Source organism: Dromiciops gliroides, chromosome 6 (genome assembly GCF_019393635.1).
Source record: "Dromiciops gliroides isolate mDroGli1 chromosome 6, mDroGli1.pri, whole genome shotgun sequence".
NCBI lineage: Eukaryota > Metazoa > Chordata > Mammalia > Microbiotheria > Microbiotheriidae > Dromiciops > Dromiciops gliroides.
The window spans coordinates 252,001,420-252,019,728 of record NC_057866.1 but is presented as its reverse complement, the minus strand read 5'-3'; the positions used below and the strand labels follow the sequence as shown (position 1 = coordinate 252,019,728).

Here is an 18,309-nt window from a genome sequence, read left to right as displayed (position 1 = left end):
AAGTAATTCATATCTATATTGTCAAAGCTAAAGTCAATCTTGTGTTCATCTAACAGAGTTTTATAAGCACCACTGCCTTATTTGCTCTAGAAGAAATACTTAAACAAGTTAAATCACAATTTATAAACTATATGCTGATTATTAAATTATAACTTGTAGTATATGATACTGACTAGATCACAGTTAAATCACTTCTATCTAAAGGGTTGGGGAAAATCTCACTCACGAGACTTGAGGATTTACCCAGGTATCACCAAGTCACTGGCAGTATTTTTAGGTGTCAGTAAATAACAATGATAATATATAACTCACGTGTATGTGGCACTTCACATTTTACACAGTTTCAAACAGAACATTCGGTTCAGGGAGTAGATTTCTGGAGTATGTTAATAGTGTTTGATAAGTCAGAACTAAACATCAAATAGCTCTTTGAGGTTTGCCAAACTCCACGTAAAGATCACTAGAATTTTAAAACAAATGAATATTTTGTGCAGATTCTAGAGTGTTTATCAGAATTAATAGATTTCTTTTTCTTTCAGAACATGAAAGTTCTTGTTATTCTGAGTGAAAGGGGGCACTCAATTCTAGAACTTTTTCAGCATAAATTTCCCCAGACTCAAATAACTCCTTGTTTGGAGAAGGGTTTTCATAACCCTCATGATCCTCCATCCAGAGAGAAGGTCAGGTCTAGATAGCCTCTTTGCCAGCCTAACTCTTTCTCCTGGAGTTCCGTGCAAAAGAGTTCATGACCTAAAGGAACAGTAAGAATTTAACACTTTAATTCCTTGTGAATTGGATGTGAAAGCTAGTGCTTGACCTGCATTGGCCTTGCTCAAGAGCAGAGGTCTCAACAGATTTGAGGACGATGACCCTTTCCCCTCAGTGAGCTGGGGAAGGCTTCCGGAAGGAGGAGGGTCTCAAATGAAAGCAGTGACTTCAGTGGATGAAGATGTCTATGGTGGCAGGGGAAGCGGGGTATCGTGGGGAACAACATGAACCAAGGTTGGAGAAGTCAGTACAAGTCAAATGGGGGAGGGTGTTAAGTGCTCATCATGGTTTTACATTTTATTTAGTAGATACGGCTTGTCACTGAAGATGTTTTAGGGGAGCAGTGACCCTAATTACTTGGGCTAAAGCATTTAAAAGGAGGCACAGAGTCTCTGAATTTTGAGATGCCTCTGTACTAAGAAATACTTTGTCCTGGATGTGTGGGTGCCTTCTGCTCAGCATTTGGATAGGTCCTTCCTAAGAATTCGGCCGTGACTTGGGCACCACCATCATTTTACTGTTTTCTGTGTGTCGCAGGCATTGCTTGGCCACACCGATACCGTTACCTGTTCGACAGCCTCCTTAGCCTATCACATCATTGTCAGTGGGTCACGTGATCGAACGTGCATCATCTGGGATTTGAACAAACTGTCGTTTTTAACTCAGCTTCGGGGTCACCGAGCTCCTGTTTCAGCTGTTTGCATCAATGAATTAACGGTAAGTAGTAAATAACTTCCCATCATTTCTGTTTAGGAAAATGAGCAATCATGGTGAAAGGGTTTGCTTTATCTTAATTACATAGGCTTTCTCTGGTTTTACCCAAAAAACCAAATACCTTTTCCTCAATTTATGTTATATTTATAAAAGAGCATGAATGTTTAGGTTTATGAACCAAGACACCTGTGCTGGTAACCATTAAATTGTCCATTAACCCTTCATATGTTTTTTTAAAAAAGATTTCATTTGAACAAAACATTATGGAATATACTTATTTAATATCTAAAGAGTTTGGTATTTTGTAAAGACATTATTATCTTTCATGAGATCATAAAATTTGGGGGCTAAAAGGGACCCTAGAGAATTCAGTGTCTATGTTGTCTGCTTCTTAAGAATAAAACACCTGGCAATTATAGAGAAAATATACTGACCCCAAAACCACCCCCAGGGACCAAGTTCTGGAATAAAAATGATGGCATTTCTGCGTTTCTCAGCCTGTGTGAGTGAAATGTATCTCCGTGGGTTGAGCCTAACAAGCAGTTTGGCTTCCTTTTGGACAAGCCGACTTTCACTGTTGTTTCTGTTCCTAATCAGGGTCATTCAGTGTTGCCTAAAGGGACTGACTAAAACCAGAGTGAGAAAGAACCTTTTTTTTTTTTTAAGCTTATCTCCTCCCTTCATGTGTCTTGATCTTCATGTTGCCTCCTGGTCTCCCCTTGGCTTTGGGCACCCTTCTTTGTAAATTTTAAAGGGCCTAAGGACTTCTGCCCACAGTATAGTCATTTATCAGATCACTTCCTCAGTCGGTACAGGAGATGTGCAAAATTACAACTGTCTTCTCTTTACCTTCATTTATCAATCAAGGGTTTTAAAAATAATTCATATTATATAAAATGTTTAAACTTCTAAAAGAGAAATTTAGCAGTACCATTTATTAAGAAAATGGTTTTATATGAACTAGATTTTCTCCCATCTTATTTGTGCCTCAAATTTGTTCTCATTTTATAAATTAAGAAGTGTTGTTTTATGACTTCTTACCAGTCAGCAGGAAAAGGAGTGCTTCTCCAATTTTTCTAAATATAAACAGCATTTTGTACTCAAATATTACTTGCTGACATGCTTAATTAAGAAACTAGAAATAAGCTAGAAGAGCAATGGGAGCTTGTTCAAGCTCTGTCCTTACTACTAAACCTAATATATTTTAAATATATTTATATATTTTAAATCGAATCTGTCTCTGCTTTTAAAATGCTCTCTGTTTAAAACCTTTGAAGCTAGAGGGAGAACATGTCCTAAATTATTACATACTAAGATATCTCAAATACTAAAAAAAAAAACCCCAAACAAACAAACAACAAAAAAAAAAAAAAACTTGTAATGAGCTAAGGGCTGGAATTTTTCAGAAAGCCTAGGGATTAGATGTGCTTCTAAAACTAGCCTGTCTCTATAGGGGGGGAAAAGTCATAATTTGTCCTTTTGGGCCTATCTTTTCAGGGGGATATAGTCTCTTGTGCCGGCACATATATCCATGTTTGGAGCATCAACGGGAACCCTATTGTGAGCGTTAACACATTCACTGGCCGAAGTCAGCAAATAGTGTGTTGCTGCATGTCAGAGATGAATGAATGGGACACACAAAATGTCATTGTAACGGGACATTCAGATGGGGTAGTCCGGGTAAGTAAATGAATCAAGTACTGTGTTCCGCTCCCGAGCTAATAGCCGCTCAATCTGACTCGACAGCACCCAGCCTTTTCTTGCCTTTCCAGTACTCTGACCCAGTTACACCATCCTGCTTACTGTTCCTCATATTAATGTTCCATCTCCCAGCTCTGGCCATTTTCACTGGATGTCCCCCATAACTGGAATTCTCTCTCTCATCATCTGTCTCCTCCAAGTGCCAGCTAAAATTCCACCTTCTACCAGACAATTTTATCCATCCTCATTATTTCTGTTAGCTTCCTTCTATAGATTATTTCCACTTATTCTGCATAGATCTTGTTTGTACATAGTTGTTTGCATGTTGTCTCCCCATTAGACTTTGTGTTCTTTGAGCAGGGACTTTTTTTTGCCTTCCTGTGAATCTGAGCACTTACTGGTACATAAGAGGTGCTTAATAAATACTGTTGTTGACCATCACATAGCTTTAAACTAGACTGTGACCCTAAGGGCATAATGCTATCATAAAAATTAATAACCTCTCTCCATCAAACAATTATCTAGACACATTTGTAAATGTAAAATAATTTGTAAATTATGCCTGCCTCCAAGTAGAAATCATTGAACTTAAAAAGGATTTCAAGAGATGTTTTAGTCTATATCTAGCCCCCTGAAAAATAGATTTGGTTAGACCTTTATAAATAAAATATTCTCAAATATTTGCTGTTTAAGTGTGTAGACACATTTAATATGTACCAGCAGATGGCATTGTCTGGTAGGGTTTGGCTATGTGAGGACACCAAAAGTCAGAAGTATCACTTTTTCCTTTACCTTCTACCTTCAAAATTTCAGCTAGGCCCAAAGCAGGGCCTCCCCATCCCACACACCACCAGCAGTCCAGGGGGTGCACTGGCCCTGGAGTCAGGAGGACTTGAGTTCAAATCTCACCTCAGACACTTACTAGCTGTGTTACCCAGGGAAAGTCACAACCCCATTTGCCTTTAAAAAAAACATTTGGGGGGGGGGGGCGGCTAGGTGGCACAGTGGATAAAGCACTGGCCCTGGATTCAGGAGTACTCGAGTTCAAATCTGGCCTCAGACACTTGACACTTACTAGCTGTGTGACCCTGGGCAAGTCACTTAACCCCCATTGCCACGCAAAAAAACAAAAACAACAACAACAACAAAAACCATTTGGGACCATCTCCAGTTGTCCTGATGTTTATCTTGCCACTGGACCCAGATGGCTCTGGAGGGAGTGAGGTTGGTGACCCTGCACAGCCCTCCCTCACTTAAGTCCAATTCAGTGCAAGTCGTGACATCACCTCCTAATGTTATGGTCCTCTTTGAGAAAAAAGGGACAAACAGCAGCTTATTGCCTCTGTTCTACCCCTTCACTCTGGAGCTGCAAGCTTCAATAAAATAGGATTCCACAGGCTAGGTATCAGAAGTCCCAAATCATGGGATTCATCTGTCTTTCCTATTTATGAGCTTATAAGAGTTGCTAATAAAAACAAAACATAAGATTCTTTCTCCCTTGCCTCCACCTCCGATGATAAAAGAGAGTGTTTTAGACCAAGGTTCCTACTTCTGTCCTGTTTAGTTCTGTCTTCCAAGCTATTCTCTGGTTTCCTCCATCACAGTGTGATGTTTAAAATCTAAATTGTGGTCGCCTTAAATTAGAAGCTTCAGCACCAGTCTTTGGGCATTAAACATTTGTTAAAGCATACAGGTATTCACATGGAGTTCAGAAAGTTAAGAAAAGCCTACCTAGTCTAGAGTTCCAGCCTGGTCTGGTTCTTCCTCAAGTCCTCCACCACAAGCCTACTTCAATCACGAACTCTCATGGAAACTTTTTATAGGTCTGTAACAGAGGCGGTCCTTATACACTTCTTCAAGCTGATTGGTTGGCATCATCGAAATCCATTGGTTCACTGGATTAAGGACTAGCCAGGTGTGATTACAATCTAGTTAACTTGAAGTAGGCTAATCAGCAGTCAATCACTCTCACTTGATTCAGTCAGTTTAGATTAATCACCAGGTGGGTCTTTGAGTATCTGCTAAATCTCATCATTTTATCACAGCAGGACCCACAATGAGTAACTAATTGATAGACAAGAGACACTGAGCATTCATGAGTCCTTATTATGATCATAGTTTATATGATTAAAGTCAGAGTTTGTATGACACAAACATAAAGAATTAGAAACAATGAAAGAAATAGAGAAATCATATAGAAAATGTCTGCTAGCCGCAGGTAGAGGAAGGAGAAGAGAAGTTAAATCTTCAATATTCTTTTGCTTTTTCCTAGTCTCAAAAATCAACAAATGTCAGAAGCATCAGTCTGTTCCTGCCACATCCAACAGTTCTGCTCTAAGGAGCAGTGGCTGTGGCCCCTAGACCCAGGCCAGCAATGGCCAGATTCTCCATGGAGAAATGTGTGTGGGAGCTTCTGTCTCTTCCCCATCAATGTTGGGCTCATGCTGCCATACTTTCTCTATTCCAAATGTGGGAACCAATTTTTAATTGGGGAGCGTTATCTAAGCAGCTTGCCACAATATTGGGACAAAGGAGACAGCCTCCCTCAAAACAGAGCAGGATTTATTTAACAAGAACGAACTTTGTTTTTTTAAACACAAACAGAATCAGTAGGATCAAGAGAAAGGAAATAAAATGGGGAAAGGGAAATTATACAACCTGAACTACACCACCATCCAGGAATCAGCTGAGAACACACAGCAGCATCCTGTCACCTTCCAACTTCAAGCTAGAATGGTGGAAAACCCTCCCTTCTTCCCAGCAGACCCCAGGCTGACCACACACACACAGCCCCCAGCCAATTGGCTGGCCGCTCTGACAGTCACATGACTCCCCTCACTAGGCTTCCAATCATTATAATTTTGCCAGGCCCATGTAGGCATCAGTGAGTGGTGATGACGTGAGGTGCCAGCACCATGGCGACTGCTACAACCAGTGGGTGGAGCCCCAGAGGCCAGTGTGCGCCGAGGTTTTGTTTTTTTTTCTTAATTCTAGCCAAAAGATGGGGCTCATAAAAACCTCAAATAGTAATTATTTCTTTACACAAATACGAGCCTCATCTCATCTTCACTCTCAGCTGTTTCAGCCTTTTGTCCTGCCTCTGGGCTCTTTTATTCTTGCCCCACTCTAGACTGAGGAGTGGGAAGGTGAATTCATACCCCCTATTGAGACCACAGATCCCAGAACCTTTCTGTGCCTGCAGGGGCAGTCTGAATACCCAGGTACCTCTGGACTTGCCCTTTGGGGGTAAATGGTAGTTTTTCCATAGGAAGGTCTTCCTTATATCTCTAGTTCTTCTGTTCAGAGAACAAGGAGACTTAATTAGTGTCCCCTCCATAACTTCAGTACACTCCTCAGCTCCCCTAGCCGTCCCATGCCTGTTTTCCATCCCATTTTGCTGCTGGGTGGTAGCCTCCAAATTCCATGCATCAACTCCAGCAGTGGCACCAGCCTTGTAAATGATGTTCCAGAAAGGCCTGACTTACTGAACTGGCCTGGAGCACTGAGTCCACTCTCTCGCTTCCTCCTCTGTCAAAGCGGGCTGAGGAAGGCTGATGTACCTGCCTCGCTGGGCAGTTCTGAAAGCTTCCCTGAGGTCAGGAGGTGGAGATGATACCATCCCCATTTTATAGGTGAAGATATGGAGACTGAGGGATAAAGTGATGCTTCAGCCAGTAAGTGTCCGAGGCAGGATTCAAACCCAGAACTTGACTGACCCCAAGGCCAGTTGTCAGTTTTTATTAAGTTCCTCCATTGTGCCAGGCACTGTGCTAATTATTATCCAGTTAGGTCATAACATGTCAATTTTTATTTATACCAGTCTATTCAACACATATTAAGTGCCACACAAGACACAGGTGTGGGCTTTTACATCACTCAGCCCGTCCTTCTTATGAATAACTGTGACTGACATTCTTTCTCGACTTGTGCCCAAACAACTTGTCTTCCCTCATAATCCAGAAGTATTTCCTGTCTTGTAGCCATCACTGGGGAAATCGACATGAGACTCAGTTACATGTTTTTGGAAGTGTCTCTTAAGACTCTACAAAAGATCGCCAATGGCCCATAATTTGTTTGTTGAATTTATTTTTTATCTTCTTTTATCATTTCAAAATCAGTTTTGGCGGATGGAATTTTTGCAAGTTCCTGAAACACCAGCTCCTGAGCCTGTTGAAGACCTGGAAATGCAAGAAGACTGTCCAGAAGCACAAATAGGTATCGATTTATTTCTAAACCTTTTTTCAATGATTTTCATTTATTTAAAAACAAAACAACAAAACCTAAGTATGGCACAGTCTACTCTATTCCCACCTCTCTCAGAGCCAGACCTACTAAATTGCCCCTTGTGGTGTTAGGGTGTCCTGAGGAGTTTAATATGTCTCTTTTCTCTGCTGTCCCCGCCTTCCCTTTGCTCCCCATTGTTAGGGACCAGTGACCAGCACCCCAGTTCCATGAAACCACTTAATGCCAATTAGCTTTTACAAGGGGATATCTACTTCAAACATATTACAAAAATAAACATTCAAACATTTCCTACAACATCTTAGGGGCACACTCTCCTCCCTATCACCCCGGTCTCTGTTGGAGTATTCATTCCTAGCATGGCTGCCACCTAATTGGATTCCTAGTCTCGCCAAAACATTTCTGTTACACTTTATCACTAATTTCCTGCAAGATGGTATCTTGTGAAGACAACATCTGAAGCACTCCAAGCATGCACCAGACCTTCTCTCCCTCACTCCCCATTACATAAGTATAGATTTAAATCACATGACTATATTTTATAGCTTTAGTTTGGCTAGGTCTTACTAAATTTTGAGAGAGGATTCCACAGTGTGTGGTATCTTTGATCAGATCAGCAATATTTAGTTCAGTTCACTGCCCAGCAATGGACACATCAAAATATGGGACTGCCATTCACCCTTCACCCCCAAATTATAACTGTTATCTCCTCAGGGTATGTAAGCGCACGGTGTCCTCTGTGTTGGTTTTTTTTTTTTTTTGAGTGAGGCAATTGGGGTTAAGTGACTTGCCCAGGGTCACACAGCTAGTAAGTGTTAAGTGTCTGAGAGCAGATTTGAACTCAGGTCCTCCTGACTCCAGGGCCAGTGCTCTATCCACTGTGCCACCTAACTGCCCCCCTCTGTGTTCTTAAAAAGGTCAGAATGGTTTCTTCTGTAGAGCTGACCAGTCAGAGGCTCATGCTGGAAGCTAAGACTTCAGATTTCAACTGAAGGAGGAATAATTTGATCCATCTTGTGTAAAACACACTAAAATTCACCTGCTATATTGAAAGTGAGTCTCTCCTGTGATCCAGAAATACAGAACAATCATTTGGTCAGCTCTTACAAGCTCCAAGTGGCCTGTCTTAGAAGGCCTTAGTTCTTTGACTTGGAGGAGGTGGTAAAGTCCAAGAGAAGCCCCTCCTACAGAACATCTACCATCAAAAGTTAGTTGAAATTGCTCTCCACACTCTCTCAGTGAAGGAAATCTGTCAACACTGGCTCACTGTATATACAAAGCACCACCCTAGACTGTGGGTGAGTTAAGGAAGAATTGACCTTGCCCTTTTCAGGTAAACACTCTATTTGCCTATAACCTTGACTGGCCACAGTAAGTAAATGTCTACATCACCAACTACAGTTAGAAGGAAAAGACACCTGATTGTTTAGGGAATGGAAAACATTGTTGTCTGAGGCTTGTTCCACAAAAGGAGAAGGAGAATCAAGTGTAGATGATGCAGCTCAAGCACCCGATTGGCATGAAGCCTGTCCTGCTTTGTATGTGAATGAATACTTTGTACTTATTCTGAATATACTTATATATGCTCTATTGTCTCCTCAGAAAGTAAGATCCCTTCAAGTAAGAATTGTTACATTCTGTGTCCTGTATCGCTATGACTAGCAAAGTGCCTTGTTTATAGTAGGTAATTAATAAATGCCTATTGATCGATTGATTGATACCTGGGTGGAGTAGAAAGCTAAGGAAAGATGCGGTAGGCATTGCGATTGCCTGAGCAGTGCTGGAAAAAGAAAATGCAGTCCTAGCAACCATTCAGAAACAAGGGCAGGGGCAGCTAGGTGGCACAGTGGATAGAGCACTGGCCCTAGAGCCAGGAGGACCTGAGTTCAAACCTGGCCTCAGGCACTTGACACTTACTAGCTGTGTGACCCTGGGCAAGTCACTTAACCCCAATTGCCTCACAAAAAGAAACAAACAGAAACAAGGGCAGCTAGGTGGCCCTGGATTCAGGAGGACCTGAGTTCAAACCTGGCCTCAGACACTTGACACTTACTAGCTGTGTGACCCTGGGCAAGTCACTTAACCCCTCATTGCCCCCCCCCCAAATCATTCAGAAACATAAGATGGTTTTTTAGAAAGACTGTTTTGGAGACAGTCCCTCCTTTAATCCTGCCATTGTGTGATCCAGGGCAAGAAGGCCAAGATGAAGACAGCAGTGACTCTGAAGCAGAGGAGCAGAACGTTGTCCAAGACCCTAAGGAGGCTCCCAGTCAGCCAGGCAGCGTGAGCCACAGACCAAGGGCTGCATCTTGCCGAGCATCAGCTTGGTCGGCCGACAGCGGCTCAGATGACTCCAGGCGCTGGTCAGACCAGCTCAGTCTGGATGAGAAAGATGGCTTCATATTTGTCAACTATTCAGAAGGACAGACCAGAGCCCATCTTCAGGGTCCTCTCAACCACCCCCACCCATATCCTGTTGACGTCCGGCATTATAACAACCTGAAACCTGGTAATTGAAACCTGCTCTGTCTGCCCCATGGGACCTGGGCAAGGAAAGATGGAAGGATTGTAGCCTGCTGGGCCTGAGGAGGGCAGGGGCAGGGACAGGATTCAGTGCAGTGAGGCAGGAGCCACTGCCTTTGTTTTCAACATTATTTTCTGTAGGACTTTAGGAGCCCAAGGAATGAAGGTTCTTTTCCTATAAAGTCAAAGTAGTGCTTATCGAGGGGTGGTCTTATCTCGTGATGAGTCTGAAGCAAGCTTGTGGGCTTGGTATTTGGAGAAAAGCATTCTAAAATGTAGCGCATTGCTATGTTCCTTTGTTTGATGACAGAAGAAGTGTTTCTCAATTCAGAGAAATTGGTTTTTTTGTCTTGAAAACTTTCAGTTTCTTAAAAAAAATTGAACTTAGTGACTGACTCCAGCTGCTGATAAAGCTTGAGGAGATATTTCCTCAAGAGCACTGGCTTTTGTGAGTCCAGCAGTGGGCATGGGGTGAGAACACTACTTAGAGGCACCCTCTCTAAGGGTAGCTTTTAGCCCACACCGTCAGCAGCAGTGTGGCACAGAAGGGCCAGCCTCAGTCCCTGTGAGACACTGGGGGGCCTTAAGGAGTTAGCTTGGCCTTTGGGGGCCTCAGTTTCCTCATCTGAGAGATGACAAGGCTCAATTCAGTGGCTTCCCAGGTCCTTTCCAGCTCTGAATCTATTCTTCTGTACAGGATTTGGCCCTTGGCCAAAGGCACATGCTCTGACTGTCTAGAAAAGTGGCTTAGAATCTCATCCTGCACGAACGAGGGACTGTAGCAAGTCTTGATCTGGGAAGTGTCAACTTCCCTCACTCCAAAAGTAACATCTTCTCATTGTCTTCTCTAGGATACAGGTGGGAGCGGCAGCTGGTATTTAGGAGCAAATTAACTATGCACACGGCATTTGATCGAAAAGACAATGCTCACCCAGCGGAGATCACCGCACTGGGCATCTCCAAGTGAGTAAAAGACGTCCCTGATCCGCTTTCCAAAATAGGGTGGCTTCTTGGACCAGGGGCAGTCCCCAATCAGCTGGGTCTTGAAGGGGAAAAGTTTTAGATTATATTACAGCAGGGTATTATTTAGACCAGGTTGAGCTAAAGAAGAAGAGGGGGGAAAACATCCATTGTTATTTTAACTTAAAAGCATGGGGCAGCTAGGTGGCACAGTGGATAAAACACTGGCCCTGATTCAGGGGGACCTGAGTTCAAATCCGGCCTCGGGCACTTGCCACTTACTAGCTGTATGGCCCTGGGCAAGTCACTTAACCCTCATTGCCCTGAAAAACAAAACAAAACCAAATGAAACAAAACAAAACCAAAAAAACCAGACAAACAAAAAAACAAACCAAACCAAAAAAACCCCAAAACCATAAGGAATTTTTGCTTTTAGCAGGCCTTAGGCCTGGTATAGTTAGAGCTAAATGGAGAATCCAGAGTCATGGATGTACAACTGCCTCCTTCTCAGTCCCCCTCTACAGAGAAATGCCCTGTCTTGTTCTCAGTACTCTGTACTCCCCTATCCCCGCTGTCTGGGAAGCTCATCACAGCTCTACTAGCAGGAATCAGGCTTGTTGTGGGGTCCCAAATAATAACATGGTTTTTCTTCCAGGGACCACAGTAGGATCCTCGTTGGTGACAGTCGAGGCCGAGTTTTCAGCTGGTCTGTGAGTGACCAGCCAGGCCGCTCAGCTGCTGACCACTGGGTGAAAGATGAAGGAGGCGACAGCTGTTCGGGCTGCTCGGTGCGATTCTCTCTCACAGAAAGGAGACACCACTGCAGGAACTGTGGCCAGCTCTTCTGCCAGAAGTAAGACCAGCTGTGTGGGCTTTGGCGACAGCCGTGGGCTCCCAGTCACTTGGCCAGGCCCTGGGCTAGGTTCTCAGGGGGCTTATACTCTCCTGGGGAGAGACAATGTGTGCTGGTGTATCCAAAATAGAAGATGATTTTTGGCCCGGGGGAGGGGGATGATTAGCAGTTGGGAGGGTCATGAAACATTTCATGTAGAATGGGGCATATGACCTGAGCTTGGAAAGAAACAAGGCATCCAAGAGGTGAAGCTGAGGGAGGATGTATTCCAGCCTTGAGGAATGGCTGGTGCAAAGACATAGAGATGAGCAACAAGCAGAACATCTAGAGTGGCCCCCACCTTCCCTCTTATCAGAGAGGACAGCACCGTCCTCCGGCTACCTCAGGCTCCCAACCTACGAGTCATCTCGGATTTCTTGTGATCTCTCACCCCCCATATCCAAGCCTGTAGATTTCACCTTTGTGATATCTCCCAAATATTCCCCTTTCTCTCTGACACTCCCCCCATCCTGGTGCAGGCCCATATCACCTCGTGCCTGGATTATTGCCACAGCTGCTGGGGGGCTTCTGCCTGCCTCCAGTCTCCCTCTAATTCAGTCCATCCTCTCTTCACCCACAATAATTACTTTCCTAAAATGCAGCTCTGACCAGTCACCCCCACTCAACCAAACTCCAGTGGCTTCCTATTACTTCCCAGGATCCAATACAAAATGCTCTGTTTGGCATTCAAAGACTGACCGAACCTGTCTTCTCTTTTCTTCCCTTCCCTTCCCTCCCTCCTTTCCCCCTCCTCTCTCTCTCTCTGTCAGGGTTAAGTGACTTGCCCTGAGCCACACAGCTAGTAAGTGTTTGAGGATGGATTTCAACTCAGGTCTTCCTGACTCCAGGGCAGGGGCTCTCTCCACTACACCACCCATCTATCTGCTTTCCAAGCCTTCTTTCTCCTTACTCCCTGACACAGGCCTCTTGGATCCAGTAACACTGGCCTCTTGGCTGTTCCATAAACAAGACACCCTCATTTCCAGGCATTCTCTCTGGCTGTCCCCCCCTGCCTGGAATGCTCTCCCTCATTTTCAGCTGCTGACCTCCTTTTAAGTCCCAGCTAAAATCCTGCCTTATACAGGAAGCCTCCCCAATTCCTCTTAATTCTAGCACCTTCCCTCTTTGAATTGTTTCTTCTTTATCCGGCATATGGCTTGCCTTATTTATATTTGTTTGCTTGTTGTCTCCCTCATTAGATTGTGAGCTTCTCGAGATCAGGGCTTTCTTTTTTGCCATTCTTTGTATCCTTAGCACTTAGCACAGTGCCTGGTACACAGTAAGCATTTAATAAATGCTTATTGCTGACTCACTGATTGACTGTAGGTTACATGAGTACCATAGATTATCATATAAGCAACAGGGAAACCATGGGTGTTTGTTAAGTAGGGAAGTGACAAAGTTAGAGCTGTGCTGTAGGAAGAATCACTTTGGGAGATGGAGTCGAGATGGTAGAGGAGCAAGAAATACAGCATGTGTTTCCCACCTCCACACTTAGACCTAGAAAATCTGCAAAGGCATCTCCTCCATAGTTTGTCATTATTTATTAGCCAGTTGGTTAGTTTTAGGGTTTTTCCATATATAAAAATCACAAGGTCTTATTTTTCTTTAAAAAAAACACACCCAACAACTGTGGGGAGGAGTTCAAAAGGAGGGAGAGAAAACCAGTGTTTGTGAACTGAAAAAATAGAGCTGATGAGGTGAAAGTAAATAGAGATCGGCTGTCATCCGGGCACTCTGACCCTGCTGAGAGGAGTCTGGCTATTCCTACTACGTAGTCCTGTATTGGGGCCATGGGAGATATGAGGTGGGAGAAGTGCGGCCTTCACTGCTCTCAGTTACATCAGCTGATTGTCCTGCAAAGGCACTGGACAAAATGCAGCTTTGGGTGGTCATGCCCAAGTGAACCAGCTGTGCAGTCTTAAGTACTGTCTAATTATTTATTATGAATTCAGAATTTATGTGCATGGCAGCCAAAAGCTAGTTCCCCAAATCCCTAACGGGGGATTTTTCTGTGAGAGACTCGGGTTTCCACGGAAAAGGAAGAAGGGAGGTCTTTCAAAACCCAGGAAGTTAACAGCAGCCCCGCATGGGCCCCTCCACTTCAGCTCCCAAGTAGACTCTAGGAGGGCTCCTGAATGTTCTTCTGAAAGTGGAGTCACTGCCTCTTCAGACATTCCTGTGATCTGGGCACTTACTTGCACTGCTATTGGTCGGTCGCTTTTCTTCCCTGTTATTAAGGCGGTGGTTAGTGTACACTTCACGTCCTACCTGTGTGGTTTAACCTTACCTGTAAAAGGAGCCCTTGGACTAGATGCCCTCTGAGCTCTAAAGTTATAACCTTCTGTTCTTCCCTTCAATCAAATCTCTGTCTGGGCCTGATTTTTAATTATTTTTCGATGGACCAATAATTTATGGTTTCGATTCTAAAATCAGGCACATATCACAAATCAAACTCTTTGAGGTCCTTCCTTTTCCAGGCTGGGCCCTACGTAGGATTAGTGCATACTTTATATTTGGTCTTTAATTGAATTATATTTGATGCAAGTAACAAAGAATGAGATGAGCAGAGTATATCCCACTAACTCCTTCTCCCCGCCCCCCTTTCCTTCAGGTGCAGCAGATTTCAGTCTGAAATCAAACGTTTGAAAATCTCATCTCCTGTGCGTGTTTGTCAGAACTGTTATTACAACCTACAGCATGAGCGGTGCCCAGAAGATGGACCCAAAAACTGCTGAGGCTTCCCAGACCATCTGGAAACAAAGGTGCGCAGGATCCCTTGCTCACCCCCAACCCTAGCTCTGAATTCCTGTCTTGGGCAGTGAACTTGGAAAGCGTTGAAACAGTCTCTGTTTACACTTCTCTTCCTGCTGTGTGTTTGAAGTGCTGAACTTCAGCAAGACCATTGAATTAAAGGGGCCCAGGAGACGGTAATGGAGGTCAGCCTGTTTGGGGGGAACAGCACCAGGAGGCCGTGAGGTGGTTCCCAGAAGTCAGATTGTCAGTCCCCAGTTCTCCCTGTTAAGAGGCTATTGAAAAAGAAGAAAATCCTCCCTCACCTAACCATCTTTTCTTGTATCTTGTTTTTGTAGAGCTACTCAACCTCGTTTTGAAAAACAAGAAAAGGCTTTTTAGAAGATAGTTGTAAATCTGCCTTCTTTGCAAGCAACTGTGTATATTGTAAATACCTATAATGGCCTTTTTATCTAAATATGAACTTAATTAACAGCCTGTAACATGGGACTTCAGACTAAACCACTCATTTAATGAACTACTTAGAGTTTATCTGGCATCTCTCATCTATCAACTTGATTATGAATATGCTTAAAAAAACAGCCTCTTCCTAAGGCATTCTCTATGGGCTTTTTTCTCCTTTCAAATTCCACCTATGCATGTGTGTCTTTTCTTTCAGTTGCCCACAGCATCGTCATTTAAACTAGGCTAGTCACCAAAATAATATGGCCCCTCGACTTTGTAAAGCAAACAGTGTGAGAGAATATTATTCTAGTTGTAAGATAACCAGGAATTATCACAATTTTCTTGGCATTTTCTACCTGGCTACTTACCACTTCAGTGTTGTTCATATGTAACAAGGTCTCTTTTATACATAGACTAGGGCTGCTGTTTGGGTCATAGTGTAACTTCTTAGCATTTAATAATTCAATCAGCTGATTCATGCAGTGCAGGAACCAGCCCAGACCTCCTTCAACCAATGGAAATATGCTTGCATGTAACTCAGAGCTAGTTTCTCTTGCATAAAGTATAAGCACGCGTCTTTGGTGACTGGCTTATTTAAAAAATAATAATAATAAAAAACTGTACAGAATTCAAATATAACCCTTGATGTATAACTGGATAGTGTCAGGACTACTTGAGGTCACCTCTACCATTCAATACCATCTACCTGAAAACAGTACAATTTATACTATATCAATGTCTATTTTTTGTTTTACTATGAATATAATTGCAATATTTTTAATATTCAGTTGTTTAATTTGCACCGTAAGTAGAACACAGAGTAAATACACCTATAGGGATTAAAGCTGGTGAAGGGCCTACGGGTAGATAATAGGAAAGAGGCTTTGGTACTGGTATTTTTTTTAATGTGTGTTGAGAGAAAGAGAGAGTAATCTAGATTTTAACATTTTTCAAAACACGTAGTAATTCTAAAAAGGCCTGTTATTTTTTAAATGTAGAAAAGTTAATGGCCTTAAAGAAGGAAGGGCCTTCCTAAGGAGCATGTGCTAATGCGCTACACAAAAACCAGTTCTGAATTAAATCCACAACCCTTCATCTTTTAGCCCTGGTGATGGACATTCACAAACTTGAATGCACGTGCATTAAATATTACATATTACACACTCATTGGTATGTAATACTATTCTTGTACCCAATGGACTAGAGCCAAGTAAAGGACAGAATTGTTCTTCCTCCTGGTGTCAAGGCACCTGGTGAGTACCTTACACTTAGGAAAATGAATCTTTGTTTACCTATGTTTTAATCTATAGTCCTATTATGGCCTCATATTAAATCCAACTTACTAAAACATTTACATATCTAGGAGGTATGTAATTTTCAAGTACTTTCTTGTTTTCACAAAAGGATTAATGGCATTGATGAATCCCCCTGAAAGAAGTTATCCTCTGTCTCCGCAGAGAAGTTGTATCATGTTACTGTACATTTTTTTCTTTTCAAAAGCAGCACCCTCCCCATAAATTCCCCATACCAGGTTTACCACAAACCAAATGGCCGAGGTGTTTTGTCAAGGCTTGAATATATGAATCTGTGTACTTGGTTACTCAGGACTGATTCCTCTGTAACATAAATGTCTATGGGATGAACACTTTGAAACTTTCCAACTCCATGAGCAAAAAGTGGCTCCCCCAACCCCACCTGGTCTTGTTTCCTCTGGCAGCTGGCGCTGTGGGCAACTGTTCTTTTGTTCTTGCTTCTGATGCAAAAACACCAAACAGCTGGAGCAGCAAGATCCAAACTCCTCTTCCTTGGATCGATTTCTGTTATCCGGGTCCACGTGTTGAACATAACCCTACTCACAATGTACAGCCATCTTTCCAAGTGGTCTCTGTTCTCTGCAAGTACCTCACATGCCTTCTTCCGCCTTGTTCTTGGAAGCGTCAGGATTCATGTTGTCCTTAGCCATTCGTGTGTAGTATGCAGGTGTAACGTCATGCTTCTGAAAAGGTGAGCTGCCCACAGTGACCATCCACCTGGACAAGAGCAAAACACTTTAGAGAAATTATTTTGCACTTTCTTATGTACAAAGTTGGTAGAAACTTATTTTTTGCTTTATATCATTTAAAGAACTTTTGTTTTGGTAATTGAACTGTGTATAAAAATATTTATGCAGTTAAAAACTTTTTAGAAAGTATTTTTAATTTCAGCAAGTGTGTTTACTTGTTGCATGACTATTAACACAGCTGACTTTTTGTGTCAGTGCAATGTATATTTTTTGTCCAGTTATTAACTTGTTAGCCCTAGTAAACAGCCATTGATTTGTACAGCAACAGAACTCAATTGAAGATAACTAGCTAAGACTGGATTGTGGAATTTTGTACTATATTGCAGAATCCAATATCTGTTTTTTGGTGGTTATGTAAAAGGCCTGAAGAATTACTATGTAGTGTGCAATCTGTGATATCTGAATGTTCATTGTCTATCTGTCTGATGCAAAAAGGTAGATTAATACAATTACAATACATGATTAAATGCAATAGTTCAGGTACCTAAGTATTTTTTTTCCATTTCAAATAAATACCTGCTATTTACCACCAAAAAGTTGTTTTAAGCTGTTTTATTTTTTTTTTAAGCAGAGTCCAATAAAAACTTCCTGAACTTTTGTATAACTGGTTTAAAGCTTTATTTTTTCTAGTCATGAATCAGAGGCAACATGGTGTAGAGGCTAGAGAGCTGGCCTTGGAAACCAGAAAGACTTAGGTGGGCTCCAGTTCCTGAAACATTCAGGGTCTTCTCAGTGTTGTGGGCAACTCTCTAAGACTATAAATGGCTGGGGGTAAATACTGACTTGCATTGTTAACAAAAAAAAAAGGTTTCCTCCCCTGGGAGTTCGCTCTGACAGTGTCATCACCCGTCCAGCCTCTATCCTCTCTTCTATAAAACTCAGAAATCTCAGGTGTAGCTATCCTACGGCTGGAAATGAGAACCCAGCTCCCCATTGTAGATAAGTTAGGATCGAGCTACTCCATTCCACTCTACTTTCTTTAGAGAACAGTATTTTGGAATGTATTAAACCAGAGTTGACCAAAATATAAGGAATATATTTTAATTATTAAAACAGAGTTCTGAGGAAGGGTTTTACAGGTCAACAATTATCATGTATACTCTGTAAACACCAAAATGAGGAGCTCCAGATGTCTTGAGAATTCCAAATTGTTAATAAACTTATCATCCTCGGCCTTAACCATATCCTTTTTCAAGAACACTCCTTGAGGAATAACAATAAAGACTGAATTGACTAAAATTGTTTGAAG

At 42.4% G+C, this 18,309-nt stretch overlaps 1 protein-coding gene across 1 annotated transcript in view; it reads left to right on the top strand.

Moving 5' to 3' along the window:
* The window catches only part of WDFY3 (WD repeat and FYVE domain containing 3), a 332,419-nt gene extending 314,773 nt beyond the window's left edge, over positions 1–17,646 (top strand). The window contains 8 exon segments of the mRNA XM_043973480.1: positions 1,306–1,485; positions 2,980–3,162; positions 7,302–7,398; positions 9,614–9,934; positions 10,800–10,911; positions 11,564–11,761; positions 14,415–14,565; positions 14,893–17,646. Coding sequence (XP_043829415.1) covers positions 1,306–1,485; positions 2,980–3,162; positions 7,302–7,398; positions 9,614–9,934; positions 10,800–10,911; positions 11,564–11,761; positions 14,415–14,538 — 1,215 coding nt within the window. The 3' untranslated portion in view covers positions 14,539–14,565; positions 14,893–17,646.
* The last annotated feature ends 663 nt before the right edge of the window (positions 17,647–18,309 follow it).